This window comes from Esox lucius, chromosome 19 (genome assembly GCF_011004845.1).
Source record: "Esox lucius isolate fEsoLuc1 chromosome 19, fEsoLuc1.pri, whole genome shotgun sequence".
In the NCBI taxonomy this organism is placed as follows: domain Eukaryota; kingdom Metazoa; phylum Chordata; class Actinopteri; order Esociformes; family Esocidae; genus Esox; species Esox lucius.
The window spans coordinates 32,040,204-32,055,366 of NC_047587.1; the positions used below are offsets into that span (position 1 = coordinate 32,040,204).

General features: G+C 40.2%; 1 protein-coding gene across 2 annotated transcripts; it reads left to right on the forward strand.

The window, feature by feature from the left end:
- The first annotated feature begins 693 nt into the window (after positions 1-693).
- On the forward strand, positions 694-15,135 carry slc41a2a (solute carrier family 41 member 2a). 2 transcript variants are annotated; one of them, XM_010884169.3, is made up of 11 exons: positions 694-780; positions 2,688-3,167; positions 3,607-3,714; positions 5,787-5,858; positions 7,266-7,410; positions 12,101-12,247; positions 12,759-12,906; positions 13,000-13,079; positions 13,927-14,058; positions 14,187-14,335; positions 14,486-15,135. In XM_010884169.3, exons 2-11 carry the CDS (start codon positions 2,766-2,768, stop codon positions 14,666-14,668), a joined length of 1,566 nt encoding a protein of 521 aa, XP_010882471.2. In that variant the 5' UTR covers positions 694-780; positions 2,688-2,765; the 3' UTR covers positions 14,669-15,135. The 2 variants fall into 2 exon arrangements, with proteins under 2 accessions (XP_010882471.2, XP_019912214.1); XM_020056655.1 differs by lacking the exon at positions 694-780 and having other exon boundaries at positions 3,136-3,172.
- The last annotated feature ends 28 nt before the right edge of the window (positions 15,136-15,163 follow it).

Sequence of the window (15,163 nt, forward strand, 5' to 3'; positions counted from 1 at the left end):
TGACTGCCTTCACTCCAAAGTAATCTGGGTAATATAATAGTATATAAAATAATCTTGTAGATATAGATCAAATAGACTAGATATTTTAAAATATTTCACTTCACCTATATCAGTCCCAGACATAAAGATGCAGTCTGTGATTTCTGGCCACTGGTTGTAAAAGTGGAGCTGCTGAGTTGTGGCCCAAGTCATCAAAACCACTGTCTTTCATTCTTGAATGTTCATAGCTAAGTTATAAAGGAGATTCTATATAAGGATTGTACACATATGAAAACGGGCTGATAAAACAACAAATATTTTGCTAATTGCACAAGTCCCAGACATTTTAAGTAAAAAAGTTTTTGACTTTTAGAGGTAAGTAGTTTACACAACTTAATTCATAGAAGATCACCATTTAGTTTATAATAACATATATTTGAAGTTTGTAGTTTGTTTTTATTTAATATCTGTTAACCTGCTAACATGATTATTAATGTAGCCTAAAATTGAGAATGTTATCAAATTCCCTGTCATAACACTATTGCTTACACTAGGTGGCATATTTAATTTTTAAAGAGTGTCACAGTGTATGTGTGTCTGTGTTTGTTTGTGTGTTTGTGTGTGTGTTTGTGTGTGAGAGAGAAAGAGAGAGAGAGAGAGCAAATATATAGGTTCAGGCATTCAAGGAGGAGGAAAACACTCATGGACAGACTAAGCAGAGTGAAAGAACAACGGTGGAGTAGGCCTATCTACTTCTCCAAAATCTATTTATATGTAATATGCTATGGTTTCACACTTTAGGTAAGTAACTTTTTCTTTTAACATACTTTAGAGTTTTATTCTTTTTACAATGTGTGTCTTTCTTCATTAGTTTTCAGTGTAAGTTTACAAATTTAGATCACATGTAGACTGCAGAATAGTCAATGACTCAAAAACAGAATTTATTAAATAGGTGTTTATCATTGTTTTTGGCTCATTCATTTTATTATAAGATCAATGGTTTGACAAGAAGCAATAGTATTGCTCAAATTGATCATTACATTGATGTGACTACATACATTTTAGGTATTTTAAGTCTTGTTAAGTATCCAAAACAACTATACTATAAACATTTCTGTGTCTTCAGTTATCTGATGTATAGTGCTGAGCACAACCTTATATCTATGCAATTAGGATTTACTACATAGTGAATTAAGTGTCTCCCTCAAGTTGTTTGGCAATTATGTGATTGTTAGCACCACGCAGCTCCAAATTGCTTCCGTGTCTGACAAGAGGCTTTGGAATTGTATAGAAAAACCCTGAGCATGTGGGAGAATGCCTAGCAAATGACTGGGAGAATGCAGGGGCACCACTTTCTGGAGTGAGGATGGGTTCTTGATGGCAGATAATTACAAGGTGTTCCTCTCCTGGAAAGGTGTTTGCGATCTTAACCTAATTTGGCTAAATCAACCCAATTTAAAATGACTAATGGATCTTCAAACCTGTTCTCTGAGAATCAAATAACATTGCCACTGTTATCAAGCCACCAAGATCAATATTAAACATGTTCAAGTAATTGATTAAATACCAAACTAGAGCAAAGGTAATTCAATAATCAACACTATGTTGCACTTTGAACAAAAGTGCCTAACAAATGAACAACTCATAAAAATCAAAGTACAAAGATTTAAATGTTGATAGTCTTTATATGTTCCACTATATTAAATGTTGTCAAACAATATTTAAAGTGTGTAGATATATATTTGATGTGACTACATACATTTTAGGTATTTAAAGTCTTGTTAAGTATCCAAAACAAAAAGTTAAGAATGTTGAATATCGCACAGATACAATATGTGAAATCTGGTCAACTTCAAATGTCACTGTGAATGAAAATGCCTAAGCTTTGAAGTGATGGAAATAAACTTGAAGTGATGGAAATAAACCCAAGGCAATTATAATATGTTTAGTTTGGATTATACAGAATGTTCATTCATTCCCCCCAGTGATTTCATGTAGGTTTGTCACAGTCCCAACCAACCTATGTGATTTCCAATGAATTCTTTAATGGGAATATGATGTGACGTTAGCAGAGATGACACATTCCTTTACAGCAGTTGTCCATCCATATTCAGAAATAAAAAATTCTGATGATTTCAACTTTACATTTGAAGAGAGGACACAAACGTATTTTTTATTTTACATTAATCCAACCAGGTTGAGTTTTAATGACAGATACATAAAATGTATCTAACATAATAACAGCACATAAAAATGACATACAGTAATAACAACATAAAAACAAAGAACTACAGTGAGGAAAGGTTTAGTGAGGTACAATGCAAGCTAGAGGTGAATGCATAATCCTACCCACCCTCCCCATGTCGTTTTCCATCGTACTGTGGATCAAAAGTAATCCGTTCTCAGTTGTTGTCCATTCACCACTAATCAGTTCGGCCGTACACTCATGTGTTTCTCGTGCTGTAGCCATGACTCTATTGTGGTTGTCTTATATGCTCAAGAGTAGTGTTGACGCTTATCTTTACTCATTAAACAGCATCTGTGAGTCATAAGTTTAAATACACACCAAACCTACATTTGCCACAAATCTAACGTAGAAGTGAATCGACCACTGTAATGTCTTGACTGGTACCATGGTAGTTTTTGCGATAAATTCCATATTACATATGCTGTAGTCGTTGACATCTTGCTGATTTCCTTTGACCCAGTCATATCAACAGATAAGTTCAGGTGGGGAAACGCTTTCTTCCAAGAAACAGAAGAAGTGTCCGACTCACTCAGAACACATGACTGTTCCCATGGCCACCAACGGGCCTCATCATGACCAACTGGTCCCGAGTGACATTGTGGACTCAGGAAAGCACAACGGACGCCACTATGGGTCCTGCCGAGTGCCCGAGGCACCACAACCGGAGGGACGCCATCAGCTCCTGAACAAAGCTCAGTCTCCATCCAGCAGAAGCCCCTCCAGTGGCCTGGGTTCGTATGTAGAGACGGCCCCGTTGCTCTCCAATGGACACTTCCCCGGCTCCAAGGTCAATGAGGACCCAGAGGATTGCGGCGCCCAGGGCGGTTTTCCAGAGGCACCCGTTGAGTCTGTTCGGTCCATGGTGCTGCAGATTCTGATGCCCTTCCTACTGGCTGGACTGGGGACAGTGTCTGCTGGGATGCTACTGGATGTAGTTCAGGTGAGGTACTGAGAAATGGTTTATTGGTTTATCAATTATAGTGTTAAGTGTTGGTCAGTCTAATGTGTTGTGCGTTTGTCAGTGAAGTGTATTGTATGTTGGTGAGTGTAATGTTTTATTTGTTGGTCAGTATAATATGTTGTGTGTTAGTCAGTCTGATTGTCTCTTAGTCAGTGTAATGCATTGTCTTTAAGTCAGTGTTATGCATTGTCTTTAAGTCAGTGTAATGCATTGTCTTTATGTCAGTGTAATGCATTGTCTTTAAGTCAGTGTAATGCATTGTCTTTAAGTCAGTGTGATGCATTGTCTCTAAATCAGTCTAATGCATTGTCTCTAAGTCAGTCTAATGCATTGTCTCTAAGTCAGTCTAATGCATTGTCTCTAAGTCAGTCTAATGCATTGTGTTATGTGGATGTGTTCCACTGTGTTTCTGCGGCAGCATTGGGGGGTGTTCCAGAGAGTAACAGAGATCTTCATCCTGGTGCCAGCTCTACTGGGTCTGAAGGGAAACCTGGAGATGACACTTGCCTCCAGACTCTCAACGGCAGTAAGAACACAAGCAACCACGCGTGCGCCCAATCATTCCACACTCCAACATTGTGGGGCATCCAATCCTCAACTTGATTCTCTCTTACATTGTGTGTTCTCTGTCCTCGTGTGATAGTCCTCACCAGCATGTAAAGAGCACAGCCCTTAATAACACTAACATGACTACAGCCTACCGTGTACTGAATATGGCTTATAACCTAGCCTCTCTAGCTCTGTGTTGTTAATACGGGATATATTGGGATTTTTCACCCGGAATTGAAAACCTGCTGACTGGCATGATGAGGGCTTTTCGGTTTCAATAAAGCATTGTAGATGGTTTATTGAGTTCAGGATGAGAGAGTAAGACATCCTTTATTACTGAGTGACACATTTGTGACACACAGCTAGAGTGCTTTGTAGGAAGTTAATTAATTAAAACACCACCTTTTGTTATTTGGGGATTTATGTACATTTGACAAATCAAGGAATCCTAATTTAACAAATATCACTGGAAAATTACAGCTATAACATTTCTATAATTATTCAATAAAATTAACAGAAATGTAATTTCCTTCTGCGGAAAAGTCAGTACACCTCTCACTTTATCATTGGAAATGTTACAATTAGTATCAAGTGTATTAAAAAAACAATAGTGGAGGAACTCTGAGTTTCCAGGCTTACGTGAAACATAGTTTAGATTGGTCTGAACTATAATAACGTTGGGCCACACCAAAGAACAAAAGAGATCTCTGAGGTCGTCAGAAGACATATTATTGAAGCCCCTGGGTATAGGAGGACTTAGAGAACCATTTCCAATAAATGTATCCCACAGTTAGATAAATTATGTTTCTCCAAGGGGGAATAACCAGCTATTTGAAATGGGGTGAATTGTTGTAGATTTATGTTAAATAAATGTGGGTAAAGCAATTATTGTGTATGGATGTAAATGATACAATATTGTGATTAGAAAATGTCCTTCTTGCAAATGGCAACAGCTTTTGTTTTATGAAGGTGAGCAGAAAAGTCAAATCCTCACAGCTAACAAAATCAGGTAGATATTGCAGCCAGATGTGGCTCTTTTCTCTCAACACACCAAGTCACTTGGCTCTAATGCATGTACATGGTACATAACAACGTTCATAACAACGTTCATAACAACGTTCATAACAACGGGAATGACACTCAACTACTTCTCCCGTTCCTCACTCCTGACACCCATGGGTGATGCATCTCTATGTCCAATCCGACTCAAGACATCTCTTACAGTTGACAACTGGTGTTCTCCCTTTAACAAATTCCCACCTCACCCACATCCACAACATGCTTGACAATGGAGCAACAAGGGGACCAACATATAATGAAACCCTACCTCACTACAGCCTCTCTCTTCCTTCTATCACCTGTGGTCTGTGGTCCGTAAAGTTGACTTATAATAATGTTAGAGCATAACATTCATTTTGAGATTGGTTACATCTGACTATTTCTGGCCTAATTACTAGATCCCCTGTTGTTGTTTTTTACCTGACGTTACCCTGCTGGGAAAATGCACGTGGAACACAGAAACTCTCCTCATTTACTGTTTCTGCAGAGCGGAAATGCATTTGTTAATGAAGAATTTTGTACCTTCCCAGCAAATAATCGTAGTTTGAGCAGAAAAAATATGGAAATCAAGCAGCTGAATTAAAGGCCCCTTTCACCAACACAATTCAGTTCCCATTTAAAAAATGTAATGCCTTTCAAAAAGAGCTGTTCATTTCCAAAAGACAATTCTTAACCACTTATGAAAAGCTTTTACTGGGCTACTGTCAGTATTTATGCCTTTACTACAATCACTAGTTCTACTGTGACAGTCCTATTTAAAGAAAATCTTTAGGACTAGGAAGGAGTAAACGTTGGATGCCATGCCACTCTTATATTAAACTATCGATTTCATATTGAATTATCAATGATAGTGCCCACCACCATAACACCACCATAACACCACCATAAAACAGCACTGTATCCTGAAAAGCATAGGCCAAGAATGAACATCTTATTCTGATCTAACAACTGATAAAATATATTAATGTTAATGATTTTTTCTTTTGCCAGGTGAATGTGGGAAGAATGGAGTGTGCCAGAGAGAAGTGGAGTTTGATTATTGGGAACCTGGCACTTAAACAGGTAAATTACAATCAATCAAATGTATTCATAAAGCCCTTTTTACATTAGCAGCTGTCAAAGTGCTTTTACAAAACACCCAACCTTAAACCCTAAGGAGAAAACAACAGTAGTGTTGAATTTCAGTGGCTAGGAAAAACATTTAGGAAGAAACCTAGAGAGGACCCAGGCTCAGAGGGGTGATCAGTCCTCTTTTGGCTGTGCCGGGTGAACATACAAATTGTAATAATGAATAAATGCATGTGGGCTGAGTCCAGAGTCTATTTAAACTTAGTCCAGGTCGGAAGCATGACCAGATGGACAAGGACAGAGACAACACAGGGGAGGGGGTCTGCACAGAGGCAGCTGAAATCGTCAGGTATCGTCTTGATCTGCAACACAACCAGGAGAACTTTGGACAGGGACAGCAACGGGTCTTTCAAGCCAGGTACTCCTCAGGTGTGGGCCAGGATCTCATGTCCTCATAAGTTTAAAACGGTAGGAGACAGGGAACATTTAGAAAATGCATATCTACAAGGATTTATAGTGGAGAAGGAGAAATGACCCTACGCCCTCAGCACAATAATATAGCAGCGTAAGACCTTGGGGCTGAGACAGGGGGTCCGGTGACATTGTGGTTCTATCTGGGGAAGGCCCCAGACAGGGCCCAACAGGCAGGAAATCAATCCACCCACATTGCCAAGCATCAACCAATGGGACACCCACCAACCGCAACCACCCTGAATGAGGGCCGAGTATTGCCAGCAGAGTACAGCCCAATTGCACAAGTTACAATGGTATGCTAATGTTTTGAGTTTATATACAAAATGAAAATCAAACATAAACCAAGAACAACAATCCTATCTGATGGGGACTAAAACATTTAACTTAAGGGCTACTCTGAATGGCATTCCATGAGAGTGTTGTGTTCCCGCGCGCACATGCTGTTCATCTAAATCACTGCCTTGCAGTACAGCTACACAATTGTAGCTAAAAGTTTGAATCCTGGTTAAGGTATACTGACAGTGCCCCTGTGCAGAAAGTGTGCCAATCAGGCTCAGCACTGGATGGGTTTGATATCTGATAGGGTGGTCTTTTCTTTTTGAGCTCTAGCAGCTCCTTGTGGTCAGGCGTCTGCAAACTCAATTGTGGCTGTCCCCATGGAATGTGCTCTCTTCCCTGAAAAATGTGCCGGCAAATACTTCCTGACTGTGCAGCTGTGTAATAAGAAGCAGAATGGCTCAGCGGTATGTTCACTGGAGGACGCACTCCGAATTCCCCAGAGCTGCTGCGGAGTTGCTGGGATGGGGCAAGGCCATGATCACGAGTTGGGCATCATTTAAATGGAAGTGGAGAAAACAAGATAAGGAAAATGGATGATAATATTTTGTTCATATTTTTATTACTGAATTTCTTTGCCGTTCCCTGTAGGTGCAGGCCACAGTGTTGGGTCTCCTGGCTGCCCTGGCAGCATTGTTCTTGGGTTGGGTATTGTCAGGAGAGGTGTTACTCAGCCACGCTGCTCTCCTCTGCTCAGCCAGTGTAACTACAGCCTTCATGGCCTCCTTGCTGCAGGGTAAGACAACCAGTTAGCCCCAACCAACTCCCCCCGCATCACCCCTACCAACCCACATGTGATTCAACTAGTACATGGACACTCCATACTATATTGACCTTGGGAGAACTGAGCCGTAAGTTACAGATCAACATATACAGTCATTAACACTGTATTTACGCTACTGTTCAAAAGTTTGGGGTCACTTAGAAATGTCCTTGTTTTCCATGGAACATACATGAAAGGACTTGGGAAATAAAGCGAAATGTAGAGGAAATAGAGTAATTGACAAGTTTAGAAATAATTATATTTAAATAATTATTGTGTCCTTCAAACTTTGCTTGAGTCAAAGAATCCTCCATGTGTAGCATATACAGCCCTGCAGACCTTTGGCATTCTACTTGTCAATATGTCGAGGTCATCTGAAGAGATTTCACCCCATGCTTCCAGTAGCACCTCCCACAAATTGGATTGGCTTGATGGGCACTTCTTGTGTACCATATGGTCAAGCTGCTCCCACAACAACTCAATAAGGTTGAGATCCAGTGTCTATGCTGGTCACTCCATTATAGACAGAATACCAGCTGACTGCTTCTTCCCTGAATAGTTCTTGAATAGTTTGGAGCTGTGCTTTGGGTCATTGTCCTGTTGTAGGAGGAAATTAGCTCCAATCAAGGGCTGTCCACAGGGTATGGCACGGAATTACAAAATGGAGATAGCAAAATCTTCAAGATCATTTTTACCATGTACAAATCTCCCACTTCACCACCACATAAGCACCCCCAGACCATTACATTGCCACCTCCATGCTTGACAGATAGCATCAAGGATCTTTTCATTTGGTCTGCGTCTCACAAATGTTCTTCCTTGTGATCCGAACACCTCAAATGTAGATCTGTCTGTCAATAATATGTTTCTCCAATCTTTCTCTGTCCAGTGTCTATGTTCAATTGTTAATCTTGTTAATCTTTTAAATTTATTGGCCAGTTTGAGATATGGCTTTTTCTTTGTAAGTCTGCCTGGAAGGCCAGCATCCCAGAGTTGCCTAGAGACTGGTGTTTTACAGGTCCCATTTAATGAAGCTCCCAGTTGAGGACTTGTGAGATGTTTGTTTCTCAAACTAATGTACTCCTCCTCTTGCTCAGTTTTACACTGTTCTACACTTCTCTTTCTATTCTGGTTTGAGACAGTTTGCTGTGTTCTGTGAAGGGAGTAGTACACAGCGTTGTACAAGATCTTCAGTTTCTTAGCAATTTCTTGCATGGAATAGCCTTCATTTCTCAGAACAAGAATAGACTGATGAGTTTCAGAAGAATGTTTTTTGTTTTGAGCCTGTAATCATATCCACAATTGCTGATGCTTCAGATACTCAACTAGTCTAATTAATCAGCATAACAGTTTTCAGCTGTGCTAACATAATTGCAAAATGGATTTCTAATGATCAATTAGCCTTTTAAAATTATAAACTTGAATTAGCAAACACAACGTGCCTTTGGAACACAGGATTAAATGGTTGCTGATAAAGGGCCTCTGTGTGCCAATGTAGATATTCCTTTAAAAATCAGCCATTTCCAGCTACAATAGTCATTTACAACATTAACAATGTCTACATTGTATTACTGATCAATTTGATGTTATTTAAATTAACAAAACATTGGCCTTTAATTCAAAAACAAGGACATTTCTGAGTGACCCCAAACATTTAAATAGTAGTGTACATGGATGTCACCTTACATTCTCTTAGACCCATGCATCCATTAGCTTAAAGCATAAAATGCTAGACAATATATTTTCTAACAAATATGTGTTGCTAATACATTTACAGTTGTATGTTACACAGTGAAATGTATATACAAATGTCACTTGGCAATTCGTTTGAATTTCATTTGTGCTGAAATCTTTCCCAGACATATATTTAAAACATAAATCCATATGTAATTAACAATTTCTCCTTACAATGATGTCATTTAACTAGGAGCTTAATGCAGGGGTAGACTGATGATATCATTTAACTAGCAGCTTAGTGTAAGTGTAGACTGTCTCGTAATTATAGGGAAGGTGTCTCCAACTTGATGCACAGTACAATAGAGCCTTTTTCTCAGGAGCAACTAAGTATTTGGTAGTATTCCTTTGGGATCAGGTTCAAACAGAGCAACTGAGTATTTGGTAGTATTCCTTTGGGATCAGGTTCAAACAGAGCAACTGAGTATTTGGTAGTATTCCTTTGGGATCAGGTTCAAACAGAGCAACTAAGTATTTGGTAGTATTCCTTTAGGAGCAGGTTCAAACAGACAGAAACATTATATCATATCATTGTGCATTATACAAATGTACTGTACATTGCTTCAACAAATAAATATGACTTAATTTAGAATAATGTATAGTGACCGCGGGTGATCCAGAGTTCTAAGCTCCTCCCTGCCGTGCCCATATGCTGATACAGCATGGCTTAAAATCCATCCCCCCACTTGTTTTTCTCCATTGTCTCTATTCAAATCAGCATAAAATGCCAGAACATCTTTAAAAGAATTGTCTGGGGTGGACTTGTCATGCTGCACTTCAGCAACTCCTTGTGGTGGTTTAGTTCATCTGCAAGCTAAGAGATGACTTTGGCCAGAAGAGTTCTCCTCCAGGCTAAAAGATGACTTTGGCCAGAAGAGTTCTCCTCCAAGCTAAGAGATGACTTTGGCCAGAAGAGTTCTCCTCCAGGCTAAAAGATTACTTTGGCCAGAAGAGTTCTCCTCCAGGCTAAGAGATGACTTTGGCCAGAAGAGTTCTCCTGCAAGCTAAGAGATGTCTTTGGCCAGAAGAGTTTTCCTCCAAGTGCTCTGGACCTAGCTTACTGAGCAATGAAGGTGACTTGAAGAAGCAATGACTTAACTTGTTTCAGACAATGCACGTCCTGATCTAACTCCTAAGCTTGTGTGTGTGTGTGTGTGGGTCCTGGAAGGTCAAAATACTTCTTCTAATCAAGTCTAATTCAAACCTGGGTTACCCTATACGTAGAAACAAAAACATTTTATTTTCCCGACCACCAAGACCAAGGGGAATAAATAAGACTACACCAAGAACTTTAGTCTCTGCAACTTGCTGATGGATCACATTAGGAGGTTTAGGTGTTAGCATGATGTGTCCCAAATACGACGCTTTTAGTAATGATGCATTTAAATCTAGCTAATTTTAACCTTTATTTTGACGGGGAGTCATGCTGCGACCAAAGGTGACTCAAGCCCTATAAAAACACATCAATATACACTATAAACATCAACATGCACATCAATATTGATTAGCACAAGGTCAGATGAGACTGGACCAGGTAACCACTGAGACCAGGTCAGATGAGACTGGACCAGGTAACCACTGAGACCAGGTCAGATGAGACTGGACCAGGTAACCACTGAGACCAGGTCAGATGAGACTGGACCAGGTAACACCTGAGACCAGGTCAGATAAGACTGGACCAGGTAACACCTGAGACCAGGTCAGATGAGACTGGACTAGGTAACATCTGAGACCAGGTCAGGTAGCTTGTATGTCGGTCTGTAGGTTACTGGCTGCACTCTTAATTAGACAATCCCTAACAACCAATGACGTCATTGGCTGAGGTTTCCTGGTGCAAAATTGTATTTAATTATTTCTGAAACAACGCTGATCACTCATAATAATGTAGGGAGGCTGAGAAAACAGCCTAAAAACTAGCTTTGGATTTTCCCTTTAACCAATTAATGTTGTACTCACTGACCAAAAGGGAAATTAGTTGTCAACAGCAATGGTTCTCACATCTCTCCCTGGGACCCCAGCTGGCCTGTGTGCAAGATGCATTCAAGAGCTAGCACCCCAAAATCAATCATCATGTCCTTATCTCAGGGGTTCTCAATCCTTATCCCAAGAGGTCCAGAGCCTGCTGGTTTTCTTTTCTACCTCCAACATTAATTGCACTCACCTGGTGTCTCAGGTTTAAATAAGTCCCTGATTTGAGGTTTGCAGTTAAAAAAAGAGAAAACATAGTGGAACTGAAAGTTCGACAGAGAGGAATAGAATATTTATATTTCCATCTCTTGTGAAACTTGTAAGTCTGCCAGAGAAATAAAAATAGAGAAATTCTCAACCTAATTCAGGGTCAGGAATGCAGCTGAGAAATCTGAGAAATACATATTATGATGAAACCCATGTGGAGATTATTTTATATATCCTAAGAGGATCCATTTATTTTTATTTGGTATGTGTTATAAATGATGAAATTAGCAAGAACACCAGTCGATAGTGTATGTACTTGTGGAAGGTATTTGTCAAAATGAGATAAATCAGCATGCAGTTTGCTGGGTTTCTTTTTACAAACCATCCATTTTAAACAGGACAGCATCTCTTTGTTGCAGTAATTTCAGTTGCTTTAGTAGCAACTAATGTTGAGTACACACCCAGGCTTTATACAAACTTATTAAGATGTTCTTAGCACAAACAGAAAAACAGGGCTAAAACAGCTGCCTTGAGGTCTACCATACCACCTGGTTGACATTTGTTTTCATTAAAGAAAACCATATGCGTTGTATTACCATGGTAAAAGGAAGGTAGATGATGCCAATTAACGCCATTTTGGTCTCCAGTATTACCTCCAGGCTGTCTCTTTCCCCAGCTGTAACCACATTGCTTTCACTTGTGCTCGTTCAATTCATGCACCTTGACTGAACCTTACTTGACTCTGTCCCCCCAGGGATTATCATGGTGGGAGTGATCACTGGCTCCAAGAGGATGGGCATCAACCCAGACAACGTGGCCACGCCCATTGCTGCTAGCTTTGGTGACCTGATCACCTTGGCCATCCTGGCAGGCTTCAGCCAGGGCCTCTATGAATGCATTGGTAAAGAGTGAGAGTGATAAAATGAATGATGAAGTGATAGATAAGGAGAGCGATATTGATAGGGGGATAGGGCAGATACATATTCAGTAAGAGAGAAAGAGTGGTGGGGTCACAGAGAAATTGCTAGGAAGAAACTATTGCAACTTTCTGCACTTTTTTGTAACACTGTACATATCCTATAATATAACAAAGAAATGCCTTACACAAGTTGTGCCTTACTTGTGTGTAGTGTTAATTCAATTCATTTTAAATGCGCTTTTGTTATTTTTGTTTTTACTGAGGTTATTTATTATATGTTCTTTTTATTTCACTTGTTTTGATGCAGTCAAGCCCTTTTTGCATGGGACTTGAGACTAAAGCTGTGGGATTTTATGTTCTTCCACCAGGGGGAGTTGTGGGACTACCTACAAGAGTTTCATGTTTACATTCATGGCTTTGACTTTCCTCTCTAGCTTTCTTCAGCTGAATTCATACAGCTAGTGCGTGCCTGTCCCTCTCCTTGTTTCCACAGAGTTGTATCCCTATGTTTCATACCTGGTGTGTCTGTTCTTCCTCTGCCTGACTCCACTGTGGGTCGTCATCTCTTCCCGAAACCCAGCCAGTCGCATTCTGCTCTACACAGGCTGGGAACCGATCATCACTGCCATGGTCATTAGCAGGTCTGTTTACACGTTGGTCTCCCTGAAGTCTAAGTACAGCATTCAAACAGCACTTTATGGAAATACCAACCTCTCATTCACATGTTTCTACAGTCTTGGAGGGCTCATCCTGGACACAACTGTATCAGACCCAAACATGGTGGGAATGATACTGTACACACCGGTTATAAATGGTAAGACACTGGGCTGAGTTTTTAGGAGCTGTAGAAGGAGACATGGGGACACGTGACAGACGCACAGCCAATATCTGAGCCTTTCTTGAGTAGGTCCTCATATTCCTTATATCCTCAACATGTCCAGAGCCTTATGTTAGCAGGCCCTTATGTCATTAATACATTAGGAGCTTTCCTTGAGCTGGCCTTTATATCATCAACACAATGTTTTGTAAGAAAAGAAGACATAACACACTCACACTGTCTTCCCAAAATACAACAACAACCAGTGTGTCCTTGGAACTGAGCCCTTTAGGATGAATTCAATACATCATAGCCCCATATAGCTCATCTCTGTCGTTTGAATGGCACTTAAAATGCCAGTGGTGTGGGTTTGACTCCCACGCGGGGCCCTGTTATATGATTTTGGTTATGTAATACCTAAAAAGTGTGTATCAGTGATAACACTTTTACATCATTGGTTAATGTTTAAGTTACGTTAAAACATTTAAATGACAGCGAGATCCTTAAGGTTGAGAATTTAGAAAGAAAAAACACTGTTTATCGTCTTCTTCAAATAAATCATAAGGCACATATCACATGATGATACAAGATGGAGGAAGCACCTGTGAGCTATAAAGGGACCAGGGGAACAGGAGTTAGCAACCAAGTCGTCACACACACACACACACCTGGTATACTGTGTGATATTTATCGTCTCTTGTAAATACATTTCCAAACTGTCTTGACTCCACTGGTAATCAGTTTTCTAAATCTGAACGTTCAAGAAACTTCACGGAAATGCTATGTCACAGGATCTCTTTCAAAATGTATGGTAATGATGTCTCTTCTCTTTATCTCAATGTAGGTATTGGGGGAAACTTGGTTGCCATCCAGTCCAGTCGTATTGCCACAGATCTGCACCTCCACTGCTTACCGAGGCAGGTGCCTGAGAATCGCAGAAGCTGCTACTACCCCTGCCGCACCTTCTTTGGCTCAGGTAATGACACACGCAGCCACATACCCAACCAGGCCCTTTAACATACTGTAAACAAAAAATAAATAGACCTTTCTGTGTATTCATATGTATTCGACCTGTATGTTAAACTATCTCTGCCTTTCTGTCAGGAGCCAATCAACGGTCCGCCCAGGTGCTGCTCGTTTTGGCCATCCCTGGTCACCTGATCTTCCTGTACACCATCCACCTGATGAAGGGCAGCACCGTCGGCCCAACATTTGTCTTCATCACCTTCTTCTTGGCTGCCGCTCTCCTACAGGTAAACCACGAAGAAGGGGAGATCAGCTTGGTCGAAGGCTGGGTCTCCATAGTCTATAGTGGATGATTTCTACTTTGAGCTTTGTGATGCATCATAGAGTCTACTGTTCACATCTTTCTCCCATTATTCGATCTCACTGTCTTCTGTCAGGTCCTCACTCTGCTGTGTGTTGCTGACTGGATGGTCCATTTTCTGTGGCGGACGGGGAGGGACCCTGACAGTTACTCCATCCCCTACCTTACAGCTCTGGGGGATCTATTGGGAACTGGCCTCCTGGCCCTGGCCTTCTTTCTGCTGTGGCTCGTAGGAGAGCAGGTTTCCACTGGAGATTGACAACCTGGTTGCTGCATCTTCTCCACTTCTTCTTTCTTTCTGCCTGGGTGAAGACATTTTCGATGCTTTCACCAATCCAAACTTTTCAGACTTTGATTGTTTCAATGAATGGTTGGTTTCATTTAGATAAAAACTGTGATAAAGCAAAGCATTAGGAAGTTGCAAGCTCTAAATATGGCAGCCAAATTATTTAAAATTTCTCAGAGTGGGTTCTCTTTAGAATTTATTTCAGTTACTTCAATTGGCATTTTGGATATTAAATGATGTGCCTTTTCAATGAAGGGGATGTACATGCAGTTATATATTGTCAGCACGTAGCATTGTTACATTTCTTTATATAAAAAATACTTTCAAACCACATACATTGGTGTCTTTTGACAATATGATGAAAGAAGATTGTTAGTTATTTTTTCTGTGACTTGCTGTGTTTGTTATTGCATTGTTTTGTGTGAGTTACAAATGACTGAAAAGGTCTTATTAATAAAATAAATGTGT